Below are 17076 nucleotides of genomic sequence, written 5' to 3'. Positions count from 1 at the left end.
CAAAACCAGCAGCTGTATTTTACCACACAACACATCAGTTTACTTGCGTCTATTGTCCCAAAATAGCAGAATCATTAAATGTTTTTGGGCCTGTGTATAATTTAGTCATATCCAAAGCAGGGGAGATGTTCCAAAATTTTTTCCAATAATTTTCATAGAAGGATTTATGTTAGGAAGACTACAATTAGACTAGGAATTCACAAGCTAGCATTGTATCCTGGAGTTAAGGATTGAATGGAAGTGATTCTAGAGGTTCAGTTGTGGAAGGACTTGAGTAGGTGTTTTATCAAATGCATTAATGCATTTTTCACATCTATAAATTCAAAGATGTTAAGTGTTAAGCCTGGAATTATCTTCTGTGTTTAAGTATTTGAAAGGTAAAATCTTACTGTTTACCATTTTGCTTTTTTTTTTTTTTTCCAACTCTGAAACTTTTTCCAGAGAGTACCTAAAGAAAGAGACAAATAATAATTTGGATGTAAGATTCAAAAATACAACTTGGTATGTTTCTGTTACTGTGTCATCCTATTTCCTAACTTGACATCATATTTTGAATTCTCCATTTTGAGTTCTAGATCTTTACAATTTAGTAACTTTGTGTCCTGAGACCTTCTTTGTGTTTCTACACTTACTTATGTTAAGGGGAAAATGCTTAGACAGTGAAGGGCCTAAGTCTCCTACTTCTGAACTTTGTAGAGCCTGGTATTCAGAGCAGTAGAAGTTTCGCTTAAACTGAGAAGCATTAAACTCTCATTTAAAATGTTAGAGACACTACAGTCATGGGTTTTGAAAACAAAAAAAAAAGAATGATGGTCAATCATTCACAAGAAAACAAGCCTTACTCTTATGATTAGCTGTGCCCATACCCATTAACCAAGGCCAGCATGCAGTCTGAAGAACTGTCCACGGTTATCCATAATGTTTAATTGTTAACAGACCCAGTGCTATGGATCTTGGCCTGTGGCACTCAGCTCTCTTAAACAGTGTATTGAGGGGTTCAGTTCAAGGATGAGCATGAGCCATATCTGATCCCAAAAGACATTATAATGAAATCAAATGATGTAGAAGTTGGGAGGGAGGAAAACTAAATAATGTAGTCATAGAGATGTGAGCCATGTTGTGCCCTACAGCCTGAGAAAGAAAATGAGTGATGTCCCATTTTATTTAGTGCATAAATATAGCCTAAGGGATCGTAGAAGTTACCTCTAGCACATTATTGTCAGCCTTACTCCTGTTGGTATACATGCAGCTTCTATATCTCTTCTCCATGTCCTTTCTATCAAAGCAAAGTTGCTTTACATTTATTGATAAAACCCAAATGCATGATGACTATGTCCCCTGAAGTTCCGAATCTAGCAGGCAAGGACAAAAGACTATGGACCAGGTGAAACTCAGTATTTGGCATTTCTTATGGCTAACCAAATTACCCTGTAGGGTTTTCAGATGACAACTCTTAAGTTATGTTTTTAATTAAAATTGATTATAAATGGCTTTTGGTCTTAGCTACTTCCCAGCAGAATCTGAAAACATCTTCAAAATTCTGTTCAGTTACAGAGTTAAGTCAAAAATGTAAAGGCAATAAGGAGAAGACACGGAGAATAATAACTGTTGTACCTTGAAAACCACTTAACGTTTCCCTGATCTACAGCAGAAGAGTTGCAAATTGATTAAGTGGTTTAAAAGATATGCTTACAAGGGATTTAGGAGACAGACTGCATAGTGAGGTATAGAAAAGCAGTTTTATGATATATTTTTTTAGAAAAACAATCTTGGTATGTTGCTCTCACTTCAAACAATTTTTCATCATATCTGATAATCTATATAAACACATTAATAGGAAAAATAATTTCCTAGATGATGCTGGAATTAGTGAATTATACATTTATCTTTATTACAGTTTTCTTTTAATTTAATAATAGCAATAAATAAATAAATACATCTCTGGATTTTTGTCTGAAGTTACAAAGCCCAGATTAATATATTCTGAAAACTTACTGTCAAAAAAACTGAAAGAATGTGATCTGATTAGATCAATTTTTGATTCACTTTGTTTATCTAATGGTGGAAAAAGATGCAGTCTTTCACACTTGTACACAATTGTGGTAAAATGATGAGATTCAATTTGGCTACTGTAGTTAAGTAAACGTTGCTCTGTTGAGAAATATGTATCTCCAAAGGAGAGTTAATCTTCTAAACAGAGTAATGATGAGAAGAACACAAACGGATAGCTTTACCACTGCAGCAGCACAGAATTTAAGAAAAATAATTTATGTTAAATGAAACAAACAAACAAAAAAAACAACGATAGAAATGTATATTCATCTACTGTAGACATTGTGCAGAATAGTTGCGATTTCTCAAAATATTGTAGACCTACACCTTGCCTACATGTGATGTAGTGGTCTAAACCATGAGTTTGATTTTGTACTGAAGTTAGCTGCCTTGAACTATTTAGATTTCTGTAGTATTTCTAACATGACACATCTGAAGAAAGAATCTTAATTAATCTTACTTTATTTTATTCCAATGGCAATATGAAGAAATATAATAGGAAAAAAAAAAGCAGCTGGAATCTGTAACCAAACTAGCCCACTTGTGTGTAGCTCCTCATTTCTATTTTCCTCACAGCTCTTGAGTATCTTTATCACTTCATATCTGTAGAAGTCAGAATTCTTACGTTCACATCGATTTTTATGAGATTTTTTCGTTTAGAGTGAAATTCAAGGTAAAAAGGAAAATAATTAAATAATTAATTTTAAAATTAGACTATATGATTATTAAGTTTCTCAATACAGTACTTCCTCCTCTATTTTCTATATCATTTTTTCTGTCCAGAAATTTCTCTGATTGAGAGCTGGATTTTTAAGTTTTTTTGTTCGTTTCTTTGCTTTTGTTTTTTAGTATTCATTTATTTCCTTTTATGTCCTGCAAAAGATTGTGGAATAAATTAGGATGCAAAGACCTTCAGGAGCTCTCTTGTCCCACATCCTGCTCAAAGCAAGGTCAGGACTAAGTCAGTCTGGGTTGCTAAGGGCTTTATCTAATGTGGTCTTGAAGACCTCAATGAATGCAGACTTAACAGCCTCTCTGGGCATCCTTTGCCTTTGCCATTCATGATCTGTCTGTCCTCACATTGTTTTAAACATTTTTACTTTTTAATAAAGATATTGCTTTACTCTGCCCTATTTACACTGAAAATAAATAATAATTAATATAAAAATAAAAGTCTAGTTTGAAGAGTGGAAAATACAGAGTTAGTACATATTATTATCCTAACAGAACTAACGCAGTGCTGAACTTGAACTCTTGATATTGGAAGTTAGGATTCTGACCATCTTTACTTCTCCACCATGACAGTATGACTTTTCTAGAATAACTGTATTTTCAATAGTCCCACTGAGAACCACACAGCTCCTATCTTTTATTTCTGTTTTTTGTCTTTCTGTTTTGCATTCTTTTTTCTTTCATTCTGATTCTTCCATTACTTTTTATTAATTTGAATGTTATGTACATGAAGAGAACAAATGAATCTCCCCTGTAAGACTGGATTTTCCCTGGGGAAAGGTTTGGGGAAAGAAGACCTGTGTGAATGAACCCAGGAGCCTATTGTGTTCATAGAATCTAAGAGCTCACAGAGAACTACAAAGAAGAAATAAAAGGTCTCAGTGGTTATTTCAGATGAAAAACAACTTCTAGGGATCAAAGATGCTTGGCAGCTTTCTTCAACTTAGAAATCCACTTACTTGGTGGAAACCAAAATTGAAAGGAGGGACAAATGAAGGAGAGATGCTTAGATCCATTCTTTCTGATCTAGTTAGTTTCTACAAATTTTCTCATCCAAGATGAGTAGAAGTAATTAAACCTGTCTCTTTTTTTTTATAGTTTAAAACTCTTTTGTCTTCTTTAGTAAGATGTCTACAAGGGAAAGGTCCTTCGGCTCTCAGTCCTTTGGCTGACACTAGGCCCTGCCACAGAAAATGTTAGCACAGAGCATGTTTTTCACTAAAATAGGCTTGTTTAATTTGACTTTCTGACTCATTTTTCCAGCTGGTCTGTCATTCTACTCAATTCCAGATGAGGCAATAGGAAAAAGAAAACTCTTTTGAATGTTCCACCCTCTTGCCAAACCAAGTAACAATTAAAAACTCAAATTGTCATTGCAGTTCTTTATCTCTTCTAATTATCCAAGGAACACTAAATCAGATATATTGTCCTCCAGTTGTTGTCAATAATTTAAATTGTGAATTCTTTATAAATTAATTGCAGATTTAACATGCTGCTTCTTTCCTCTAAATTACATACCATTTCACAACTTGAGTCCAATGCAGAGTCCTATTTTTATATTTGAGATCAAATACTAGACAGTCGGGTCTAATTGACTCATGTTTTATACACACACAAGCAAACCCACATGACTCTTTCATACTTAATTAGTTGCTTTTAATCCAAAGGAGACATCATCTCACTCAACTATCTAACTAGTGGTCTTTATTGGATTTTGTCTTGTTTCACCATAATTTTTAAGAAAAATGTAATCTTAATTGTTCTAGTGAACACTAAACTAGGAACAGTTTTGAGTCCCCAAAAAAGCAGAAGTGTAAAGGATGGGCCGTGAGCTGAGAGATATCATATAAAACAACACTATGATATTCAACTGAGAAAAAATGGATGGCAATTAAATAGAAACAGAGAGATCCATTAGAAGGGTTACAGCTGTCATTTTGTAAAAAATGTCAAGAACAAATGGGCACAAATGAGGATGGCAAATAAAACCAATTTTACAATGTGATAGATACATAATAAAAAAGGTAAATAAGATGCAGACACATGGAAGTTTTGTTCTTACTAGCAGTGCTGATATTTTCAAGGTACTTGAAGATATTTCTCACCTGTCTGTCCATATGAACTGTGAGAACAAAATTCAGCATCAGATACACAATGGTTCACATACCTGTCTGTGTAACTAAAACTGCACTTGGTTTGACTTGTTATTGAGAAATGACCTTATACAGGGTAGTTTTGTTAGTAGCTCAGTATTCTGTATTTTTAAAAGAATCGTGCCTGTGTAGTTGCTTTAATTCTACTAGAAGAAACAAAAGGTTTGTACAGTGAGAGCAAATCAAAACACTTCCCTAATTAAAATGACATCTAGCACAAAGCTTGGTTTGCCCTTCTTCCAAATAGGGGTCATCAGTGATAAAATTTCACCAATTGATACCTGTTGAGTGATGTTTTGGAACTATTCCTATAGCTCTTAGTTAATGCATCAGCTCTGTCTGTGACACAATTTCTTTTGCTTATTTGACAAATTAAGGTTTAGGTAGCACATACTAAATAAAGTCCAGAAAAATTGTATGAATACCACCTAAGAATTTAGTATCAATCAGAAAGTACTTTGCACGGAGTCTATGCAGATTCATATTTATTGTATTTAAGGAAAACGGTACTTTATTACTCAGTCTTGTGGATAGAAATTCATATTTTGTTTTCATATTATGATCTGTGTTTTGTAAAGTGAAGTGGTAAACATGAAGGTCCGTGAAGACATACCTGAAAAGGAAAGACTGTGTGGTTGTTGGATAATCCTTCCGAGAGACAAATAAATAGTTACTGGCTTTTTAAAACTGTGGGGAAGATATTTTTCCTATCTTCTCCAGGAAAGTTCAGCTTCTGAGCAGAATATTCAGCTGGAAACTGAAACATAGTGATATAGTTTTTCTATGTGTTTTGTAGAATTTTAAATCTACATACAGAAATCCTGGTTTTCAATTGTTTATCTTATTTCATTAATTTTTATTAATTATTTTATTTTATTCTACCAGAATGATAGAAGACAACGGCAACTAATTTAATTAAAAAATGAAGTGTTAAAATAAGCTTACTAGAAAAAATTAAAAGAAATTCAAATGATTTTTGGACAATAACCAGTACTAGAGCTTCGGAGTATTAAAGATGTATGAAAGAACATTCTTAATGAGTTCTACTTGGTGGGACAAAATAGAATAGGTATATATAAATATCATAACGCCAGGGACTCTATTGTATTGAACTTGGAAGTACAGAGATTTCTTTTTGCTTCAAGTATATTCAAAAAAATCCAAGAATCATTCACTTGAGAGTCACAACTAATTTGTGTTACTTAGTTAGGTTTTATGTTATGTTTTTGTTTGTTTGTTTTTTCATATGCATAGGTACGTGTGTTCACATTTTCTGTTGGTCAACATAATTATGACAAAGGACCTATACAGTGGATGGCCTGTGAAAATAAAGGTACTATGTCTTTGACACTGTTATTTGCTAGAGTAATACATCTAACATTCTTTAAAAATTACATTTTTTTCCAACTAACTTGCAGCTTTCTTGTATTTTTAATCAGTTACATAAAAGTTGATGAAATGTGTATATACATTTGGATAAATAAGTTTTGTGTTTATTTGATATTATATAATACTGTGCTGTAAGAAAAGTACAATTATAGTATTCATTATAATAATAAGAAGATGTTAGGGTTACATTTTGAGTGTTCTTTTTGTAATAGCTATCTAAGAAAACGTAGCTGATGACAGATAAGAAAATTAGTCAAAGATGTTTTATATTCAGGAGCTTGGACAAAGGGGTTTATGGTTTGTTTGTTGGCTGATTGAATGTCATCTCTCTTTTTTCTCCAACACTTAGAAGAGACCGACTTTTTTTTTTCTTTCTCAAATAAAAAGAAAATACCATATCTATTCTTTCTGTGATTCTTTAGTTTCTGAGTGCATCCTAAATTTATGTTTTGTTTTGGTTTGGTTTTCTTGTTGAAAGAAACAAAAAGAATAAATGTAAGAAAGTAAAATTATTTCTCCTAAAATTTCTGCATGAAAATTATGGAAAGATGCATTTAGAAAAACTGTGAGAAGAAAGTGTCTCAGACATCATATAACTAGGGAACAAGAAAAGAAATAAATAGAGATAAATTGCAAAAGTGAATTTTTAAACATAAGACAAAGATATAGCCATAGAAAGAGTAATGATAGAGAAGAATCTATAACCTCTCAGATTGAAACAAATCTCTCAGAATGCTGACTTAAATTATGCAGGAGGTATACAAGATATAGCTTGTATTTTGAGATAATTACAGAAAATCAACTTTTAATTTTTAAACAACTTTTTAATTAATATCTTTGTATCTCAGAATACTATGTGAATTTAAATTCCATTCTGTTTAAACAAATTCAGACTAACTCACCATTTTATTATCAAAGGATAATTATCATACTCATCTTTCCAAAATTGATGGAATTATTTGTTTGCACATCCAAAAAGGAAAACTTTTCTTTAACTTTTCTTTATTAAAGCTTTTAGTTTGTCATCAGTCACACATTATTTAAAGCAAAGTGTGTGAGTAACCCCAATCCTCTTGCCTCTCCTGCTCTCCTTCCCTCTTAACTGACTCATTCATATGATCTGAAACTGGATCTCACATCTTGGATCGGAAATCTATGTCCTTTCTTTTCAGTCTTATTGATGAATATAAGCAATATTTTTAATTCAGGCAAATAAGGGATAATATCAGTAACGAAGAAAGACATTTCTGATATTTAGAGGAAATACTGGTTACAGTTTTTTTTTCTTTCAAGATTCCCTTATCTTTTTATGCTTGAACTTCAGTATTGCAAAACACTGTAGCTATTCTTGCATTGTCATATGTGTGCATTCAACATACAATTCTGTTGCATTCAAAGTGTTTTGAAACTCCATTAAATATGCTGGCACTTCAGAGTAACTGGGAGTACAAGAATACCAATTCAGTACATTATCCTAGCTTCAAAAACAACAGACAAATAAATACATAATACACTCCTGCTGGTGAAGAATAATTAGCATGGCCTGTATGGCATATGTGTCGATGAGTTGCCGTGGCGTTGACAAAAAATAATGTTGCATTCATACATGGTACTTTCTATAAATTTTTAATTAGAAATTATGAGTAAAATTTAATTCCTTAAGATGAAGAAACTACAATTGTGTTATAGTAAGACAGTATTATTTCTGATCCCAATTTTAGGTTATTATTATGAAATACCATCCATTGGAGCGATAAGAATAAACACCCAGGTAAGTGTGTTTGCAAAATGTAATACAATTGTAACACAAGAAAGCAGGATAATCTCTCTTCTAAACTATTTTCTAACATAGAGTACATTAAGAACAGAGAAAAAGTTAAGGTTTTCAATTACATATGAGGTATAATTCTGTTAGAATATACTCATTTATTTTTTTCCTTCTGCATAGTTTCAGTAAGCTAATTTACAGTGTGATCTTAGTTACTTCAGCCAGCTAGCTTACAGTAACTTGAATGCATTCTAGTCATGCTAGCATCCTTTAAAACTGGCTGGCCACATGCACACAACCTAAAGTTTGAAGTAATCTGTGTCCTGTTACATTTTTTGGACAAGGGTTGTATTTTGGGTTCAGTTTTCCTTATCGCCTTACGTGGTTCCTCTTTGATCTTGAGATATAGCAGTAATTTTTATAAAGTTCTTTAAAACAAGAAAATTGTTATAACTTTTCTAGACAGGTTTGTGTTACATGGATAAATCAGTGGATCTGCCTGATAAATTTCAGGACTCAACTGAGCAGAAACTGTGTCCTGATACAATCCTGCTTATTTGAGTTGGTCTAACCAGTCTGGGACAGACATAGCTTTTCCTCTTAAAAATTCAAGGACAATTTAGAAGACAATATTGAACATAATTAAGGGCACAGGATCCTGGAATTAAATGATATGATCCAAACTGACAGTGTAGATGGAAAGATTATTTCCTGTTGTCTGAAAGTTCATGCATTCAGATGTCAAGAAAAGTAAAGAAATATCATAGCAGTTATTTGTACTTCCAAGACCAGCCAAGACTTTTTTTTTTTTTGGCAAAAAATAAGTTATTTATTGGCTTGAGTAAGCGTCCTATGATGCTGTTAAACTCTTCCAGATAGTGTCTGGCAAGAAATATCTCTAATATTTAAAGGTTGATATTAACATATTTAATTTATTAATATTAGAAAGGTTGAGTAAAACAAGTTTGATGGCAACTATTCCCATCTCAGACCAGAAATTTCATAACTCTTAAGATCACCAGCTTTATCTGCAGTGCTGAACTAAGGGAAGACACGGACTATGCAAGTTTAAAATTCTGAAAGTTTTGGTTCAATAGGAGTTACACAAGTTCTTGCTGCCAGACCTCACATAGTGATTACCATTCACCCTTCACTATCTCTTCTGTATTAAAGGATCTGAGGTCAGCTCATAATTTCATTATGACATCAACACTTAAATTTTTAACAGATATAATTGTAATTCTCACTTCAAGAAAAGAGAGCAGCAGTTATGTATCTATATCGTCCAATTGTGATTGAGCAACTCACATTGAAACACAGAAATTGTCTTGGTAGTGTATACTGCAGTCTGAAGACTGAGGTGTTGGGTAGTAAAATTATAATAAATATATAAATGAAATACTTATGTTACTGGTGAATGTTGACTTATTTCCCTAATCATCTTTTTTTTTCTTTTTTTTTCCCTGTTGTTTTCATTTTCTTACTGTTGTTTGTTTTCTTATGGTGTTTCTGGACATGGATCTAATAACTGCTTTCTGAAAAGTTTTTATTACTCTTCTTGGCAGGAATATCTGGATGTTTTGGGGAGGCCAATGGTGTTAGCTGGAGAGAAGGCCAAACAGGTCCAATGGACAAATGTCTATCTTGATGCTCTGGTATGACTGTTATTTGTTCAAGTAAAATTCTTGATCTCTTCAGATGAAAGGCATAGGATATCAGTTAGAGTAGAACTTATTTTTTTTATAATTCCAAACATAATATTCTTGCATTTCTAGCATCTGAACACTTTAATAGAGCAACTTCTTGAACAACTTGTGCGAACGTGCTGGTTTTTGCTTGCCTCTGGTATTTTCATTACTGCTCTCAACTTTAACAGAGAAAAGGAATCCTACATGCAGACGTGCAGATCCTTAGCTGGAAGTCATCAATGTCCACAAATTAACAAAAGAAAAAAAATATAAGTTTTGCAGTGTTATGCTGCAGTAGAGATCATCAGATAATCAGTTACATTACTGGTGAGGAGGGTTTTTTCTTGTTGGTTTTGTTTTTCTTTTTCCCTAGGCTTTCAAGGGAGAATAAAACCTCTTAATTTTACGGGGCTATATGTACAAGTTTTGAACTTGAATCTTTATATTATCATAGTTGTAATTAGTTGTTTGCTCAAAGTAATTATTTCTTTAATTGGGAAGTGTATATAATTGGGAAATTAAAAAAAAAATAAATGTATGAAATACTTTCCTTACTGCTAAACTTATCACAAATCTTGCAAAACAAATATATTCAGGAAATTACAAACAGCAAACTATTATTATTAGCAATCTAATCTGTTGCTCCAGATAACCTTCTTCTGAGTAATGCTATCTAGCCGAAATTACTGTTAAATGGTCATGTGGAATCATGTATCTATTTAAGGTCATATGGTCATTAATGTCATGTCAATAGCCACTTCCTCCTGGAAGCATTATTCTAAACGTTTTTCAACATATCATAGAACTGAGCATGACAAATAGAGGAACCCATTTTTCTTTGGACTTTCAATGACCAGAAGTTCATTAACCACATTTTCTGGGTTACTGTTGAGGTACTTACTGGAAATATAAAGGAAGTTGTGACGAAAGTTCTTATGTTCTGTACATATCCTGTTGTAAAGCCAAAGATAAATTTGTAAGTAGGAAGGGAAAGAGATCTGCTTAATGAAGAGTGATATCTGCAAACTTCTATCATGTTGCTGTGTGTTATCATTGGGTTAATTCAGTCTTTCCTTCAAGTTTCCTACATGAGTGTGTTTGTAAGCATGTTTCGAATTGTGTATGTAATTATAGGTATATTTGTGTGTATGCATACATATATATTTATAAAAAATAGAACATTTTAGTAATAATATTTATTAGGTGGAGACCAACCCATGCTGAACTATCAGAGGCAAAGGTAGAAATCTGTGTGCTTTCTCATCACAGAGGAGGGCACAGGTATATCTAGTCCCCTTACAGGCTTTTTCTCAAGTCTTGACGTTAGCAACAAACAGAATTGACATCTCACATCAGTTCTTTAACTTAAGCAACCTCCTGTATGGCTTTTCCTTCTCTTTTTTTTTCTTTTTTTTTTCCCTATTCTAGTTTATCTGTTTCCTATTTTTCTTTTCCCTTTTCCTTTTTCTTCTTAATACTTGAATCAAACATTTAACTACAGAAATCCCAGGATTTTTCTAATGTATTATAGTTCAACGTTCTATATTGTATAGAATATTCAAATTTAAGAATCGAGTTCAACATGACTAGAACAGACTAGGGAGTTTGGCAGAAAGGAACCTGAAGAGATTCAACAAGAGCAAGTGTAGAGCCTTGCATTAGGTTCCCCTGCTTTAGGGGGTTGGACTCAATGATGATTTCTAGAGATCACTTCCCAGCCCCAAAATTCCATGATTCTGTGAATATTTGTTATTAAACTGAAAAGTCTTCTTATCTCCTCTGTGTGTCTTTATTTTTTAGGAGCTGGGTCTCGTGATTACAGGAACTCTGCCTGTCTTCAATCTAACAAAAGAACAAAATGGAAAAATAGTAAGCTGTTATTTAAAGCAAACAAGAAAGAAAACAGTTACATTTAATGCTAAACTCCTTGAAAAATGTGCATTTCCATAGAAATTTCTACAGTTTAATTGTCTTATATATCAGAAATAATTTTTTTTTCTAGTTCCTTGTTAACCTCTTGTGAACAAGAAAGTTCAGATCACTCATTTTGTAGTTCTGAGTTTCAGGTTATGGCATACCTTGTTCGATCTCTACGACCTGATGAGAGTGATAATGAGCTAAGTGCTCAGTAGATGGGAAGTGGAAAGTGATGTTTTTTAAGCGTTGCTAGGAAGGGAAGTCCAGATAAATTTATAACAAAACTGTGAAGCTGTGAATATTCAGTATAAAAGGCAATGATGCAGACTATAAATGAATTAGTTGTAATGATAATAGAAGATAGTGCTATGTGTACAATTTAAATAAGTATGAAGTTTTCCTACTGCTCTTATAGTCTAATAAGTTTAACTGTCAACCCGACCTGAGAGTATGTATTAGTAGCTCTATATGTTTGCTAGTAATTCGACAAGCAATATGTTTTGCTTGTTTTGTTCTTGCATTTTATTGTTTGTTCATCCTGGAATGCAAACATTATCATCTCCCTAAACGATTTCCATAATCTGTACTAAATTCTTTATATTATTTTTAATCACATTGGTTATTATTAAATATATTAAAAATAGGCCCAAAAGTAAATAGGCAACTTTTCAAGTACTTTTGTCAAACAAGAGATGAAGGCAAAATTCACTGACTTGCAGTTATTCTGTATTGTAAATATGTCAAATGTTCTAACAATCTTACCAGAATCAGCTCATTCTTGGAGTAATGGGGGTTGATGTCTCTCTGGAAGACATAAAAAAGCTGACACCTCGATTTACGGTGAGTTGTTTGCATTGGTAGTTTTTCTTTACACGTGATTTGTGTATAATTTCTTTGTCTGCTTTTTCATCAGTCATATAGCAATGACTGGATGTGAGTCAAAACACCAGCAGGCTTCTTTTCAAATACTCTTTTCCATTGTTGTAGATTTTCTGACCAGCCAAATCTGTGCTTCTGTGTGAACTGTCCATCAGAATGCATTTGTAAAAGCCAACTTTTACACTAGAGGATATATTCCAAGTATTTATTATTCTGTAGCCTTAGGCATTGCTGTTCAGATGAGTGCTTGATTCTTACCAGAGTGCAGAGTATACAAACAACTGTGGCTGGTAATAATAATAACAATAATACTTACCATTAATAGAGGACACTTGTTTGTAGAAAAATTCTTCAATATATGTCTATCTGTACACCATTCAATATCATTGAATAAGAACAAACCAAACCAAAACAAAAAAGAAACATTACTGTGTAAAACAACAGTTGAGGAAGCAAAGGAACATCATGAATTTTACCGAAGGCAAATACGGTCTTCCATCAAGGATGGAAAAATCCCATGCCACAGTACAGTCTGTGGGCAGATTCATGAAAAAGCAGGAATGGAGATGGAGGGTTGATAATGGAGGCCAAGTTCAACAGAATTCAGCAACAGGTCCTGATAGAAAAGGTCAGCTGTGTAGTGAGCATATTTAGTACACCTCTTTCAGTGAGGGATTGGACTTCATGAACTCCAGATATACAAATTATTATCCTATGATTCTGAAAGAGTAAACATTTTTAAAAACTTTTTCTCTAGATTAGTATCTCCCATACTTCATGATGCCTCAGGTGATATATTTTCCTCATTGTAACTATTGCTATAAAGCTACTGGTTAATTTTTCTTTATTACTTAAGGATTTACAACGTTAAACTTCATTTCTTTCTTTCAGCTTTGTCCAAATGGATACTACTTTGCAATTGATCCTAATGGGTATGTGCTACTTCATCCAAATCTCCAACCAAAGGTATGAGAAACTTTCTAATTTTGTTCTCTGTAGTATGGGAACATCGTGAGAAGTAACATGAATGAACTAAATTGCAAGAGAACAATAATAAATAATTATCCGTTGCATAGTGTCAGGACAGTGTATGTATGGTATCATCCAAATCCACTTCAGGTGGCAAGAAGATGAGCATTGATTTTTGTTGAATTTTGTTATAAATGAAATAAGAAAGATGTATATTTGACACAGACATCTATAATGTGAAATAAGTATTTCAGTATATATATAGACAACAAAAAAAAGAATTTAAATAGAGAAGGGTGTGATATTACAAAAAAGTTGTACTATGTTTCAAGATGCTTTTGAAGCAAACTCAAAATAGTAGTGTACATTTATTTTTTAATGCTTTCTTATTCCAGAAGTTTAAACTTTCATACTTGCAAAACAGCAGAAATCAGATACAAGCACACACTATTTTTACTTGCTTTTTCATATTTGTTTCTTTGCTTACTTTCTGTTTATGAGAGATGAAACCTGAGCTGCAGAGTTGGGGTGGATCAAAATATTTATTCTTTCCCAGAATGCTAGATTTTAGTTCAAATTATGAAAGGTCTTCCAGACATGAAAACTACCTAAATCTAATTAGGATACAATTTTCCTCCAAGTTCAGTCAACTTTGAAACCCATATTTCAGTCTAATTTCTTATCTAACAATAGTAGTCTTAACCTTGTATGGACTGCTTTGATGAGATACTTCAAGGTGAATGGCTAAATGTTTTTCAGAAATCAGAACTTCAATCTCTGTTTTAGTGAAGGATTGCTCCATGTCAACAAATCTTCTGTTTAGTGGTAATTTAGAAATCCTTTAATTCCGTGAGAAACAAACTTTCAACAGTTTTGTCCCTCGAGTTGTTCACAATGCACAAATACATCATTTTAAAAGAGAAAAAAAAGTTAGCTGAATTAACAAAATTGAATAAATAAAACCACTGTGAGTTGATATAAATATATGGGTAGCTTTCAGATACAAATTTAGAATTAATGATGAATATGAATAAGTATTGGAGATCCAAGACCATATCTGCATAGTTCAGATGTCAATATTAAAATTTTGTATTTAGACAGTTTGAGCAATCTATGAGCAAGATAATTGCAAGTTGTGAGTACAGAGGCAAGAAAGACAACTGTAGTCTATTGTTTGTTCACTAGAAAATCCTACTGTAACTACAGAAGGGATAGCAGACTGCTTGTTCAATACTTTACCATATTTAACTTCCAAAGACAGAGAATAAATGAAGAATTAATTTACATACTTAAGTGATTCATTTAATTCTCAAGATGACAGAATTTGAGTTGAGAATGTGTGAATTAATTTTCTGAAGTAATGAATACGTTTGAAATCTTTTACTAAGTGTGTAGGAAAAATACCACAATAAGAAAATGCTTTTGGAGAAGGAGTAGCTTAATCTTAACTATTGATAGAGTATCCCTATTGATTTAATTGAAGAGTACTCCTTTAAGAAGTAAAACAAGAAAAAGATGGACTTAGTGTAGGTTTTAAAAATTTACAAGCACTTCTATTTCTTTATATATGCATTTGATTGTCATAATGTGATAAAAATAGAAGTTTTGATTTTATGATTATGCTTAGTGAATTATTCTGTGACAAATTGCATCATTCTCATCCCTAGAGATTATTAGAAATTCAGATAATGGCAGGGGGTTACCTTTTTCAAATAAAACTAGAATTTTGTTAACAATTTTTGTTAACAGTTGAAGCAGTATAAATATATAAATTCTTCTTTTAAGCATCATCGTGTAATAAATTAATGAATTTGGGTTCTGTTCATCTCATATGTGCAATTATTCTACACTGTAACACTGAATAGTAAAGAACTTTTGTTAGAGAATGAAAAACTCAGTTTTTTCCAGCTAAACCTGGATAGACTGCAACAGGTTACTAGGAAACTAACTGTCATGGTTTCTTTGTGTAGGTGTTTTTTGTTGTTGTTTCTTGTTTTTAATTCAAATAATATTTAAGTCCAGAGCTTCTTACAAATACTGCTCAAATGTATGATTTAGAGTATGTTAAGAAAATGATATTTTATGTGATGTGTTTTATGTCATAGAATAATTTCTTTATGTAATATTAAGCATATGCATTATTATTGTTGTTGTTATTAACAGTTACACAGACTAGACTTTTTCACTCCCAGTTTGTTTGGGGTGGTGCATGCTATACAGACTGATACAAGAACTACGTTTTAAAAATAAGGTACACTATAAAGAAAGATATATTTAGAACTCATGGACTTTCTTTAACATGTCATCTTAATTTTAGTTGAACATCCTGGTAGCCATTAATGTATTAACTAACATCTTAACCCTCTTTGGCAGCAATTTTTCAGTAAATGTAAGCTAAAACATAACTACGTCTTTACCTTTGAAGAGGTGAGGGTGTATTAAACCTTTAGTAGTACCTTCTGAATGCTTTTCCTTCTGGAAATCTGTTATCTAAAATCAAAACTGGTTCAACACAATATTTTGGGAAATTTTCTTCCAGTAGCAACTCACACACAAAAAAAAGCCCTTAGAAACTCTAAACTTGTCAATCTGTTTATACAACTGACAATAATGTTTAGAAAGACATATTGAAAACAGGTAAAAAATTTGAAGAACTTTCTCGTGTTTTGTTTTGTTCATGAAAACTGTGTCAAAGTATAACATTGGAAATATTTTTTAAACTTTCAGTTTAATAGTTTTAAACTGAATAAAATATATGTATTTCCAATTTTATATTGCACTTTTAAACAAATAATTATATCTTTTTCTGTTTATGTACTCTGTGTGTGTGTATTTTCCCATTGTCCTGAGAAAGAGCAGGTGCCTGTTTCACCAAATAAATGTAGCCACTGGATTGAGTCATTAGTTTACATTAAGCATATGTTAGCAAGATTCGTTCTAATTAGATAATTCTGTTTTTTATAATTTTTTTACAGATTAGCATCCTCTTCTACGCTCTCATTATGGTTCTGATCAAAATCCAATTAATGATAATTATAAAATTGCACATGCTTTCTGTGTGTTCCACTATTTGGTCCTATGGTTTAGATTTTTGAAAGAAATGTACGGAAGGTAGATTTAAGAGCAGATAGGACAGTAAACAAAAAGTGAAACTCTTCTTATTCTCCAATTTAATTCTGGCAGAGTATGGTGGGAGGGAAAACTCTGTTAACTTAATTCACATTATTTAAAAGTTGTGTGTTTTTGTTTCTCTAGGCAAAACCCAAACACAATTCTGACATGCAGTTTAGAATTCCTGAGCAAAATGGAGTCTAGTCCCTTGTTCCAGTCTGTGTGCACTGGAGAATGTAGTTGTGTAGGAAAGATTTCACTTCTATAAGTGGTCTGTTCATTAATAGTGTAAAAAAGTAAATTGCTGCTTTTTTGTTACTTCAGCAAATTGGTGTGGGCATACCAAAAGTTAATTTGAGAAAAAGGAGACCCCATGTACAGGTAACTTTGGATGGAGGTGATTACTGCGCTAGAATGC

General features: G+C 32.5%; 1 protein-coding gene across 4 annotated transcripts in view; it reads left to right on the top strand.

Moving 5' to 3' along the window:
• Positions 1-17076, top strand: part of CACNA2D1 (calcium voltage-gated channel auxiliary subunit alpha2delta 1) — a 347835-nt gene that overhangs the window by 289907 nt on the left and 40852 nt on the right. For 2 of the 4 annotated variants that reach the window (XM_065743704.1, XM_065743703.1), the window contains exons 13-19: positions 6192-6270; positions 8048-8097; positions 9660-9749; positions 11583-11651; positions 12465-12539; positions 13470-13544; positions 16983-17039. In XM_065743704.1, the coding sequence (XP_065599776.1) occupies positions 6192-6270; positions 8048-8097; positions 9660-9749; positions 11583-11651; positions 12465-12539; positions 13470-13544; positions 16983-17039 (495 nt within the window). The remainder of the gene's footprint in view (positions 1-6191; positions 6271-8047; positions 8098-9659; positions 9750-11582; positions 11652-12464; positions 12540-13469; positions 13545-16982; positions 17040-17076) is intronic. The other 2 variants (XM_065743706.1, XM_065743705.1) reach the window with 1 other exon arrangement.

The sequence above is a fragment of the Cyrtonyx montezumae genome, unplaced genomic scaffold (assembly GCF_038088225.1).
Source record: "Cyrtonyx montezumae isolate F1298 unplaced genomic scaffold, pur_monq_1.0 scaffold_3, whole genome shotgun sequence".
NCBI lineage: Eukaryota > Metazoa > Chordata > Aves > Galliformes > Odontophoridae > Cyrtonyx > Cyrtonyx montezumae.
This window is presented reverse-complemented; position numbering and strand designations above follow the sequence as displayed.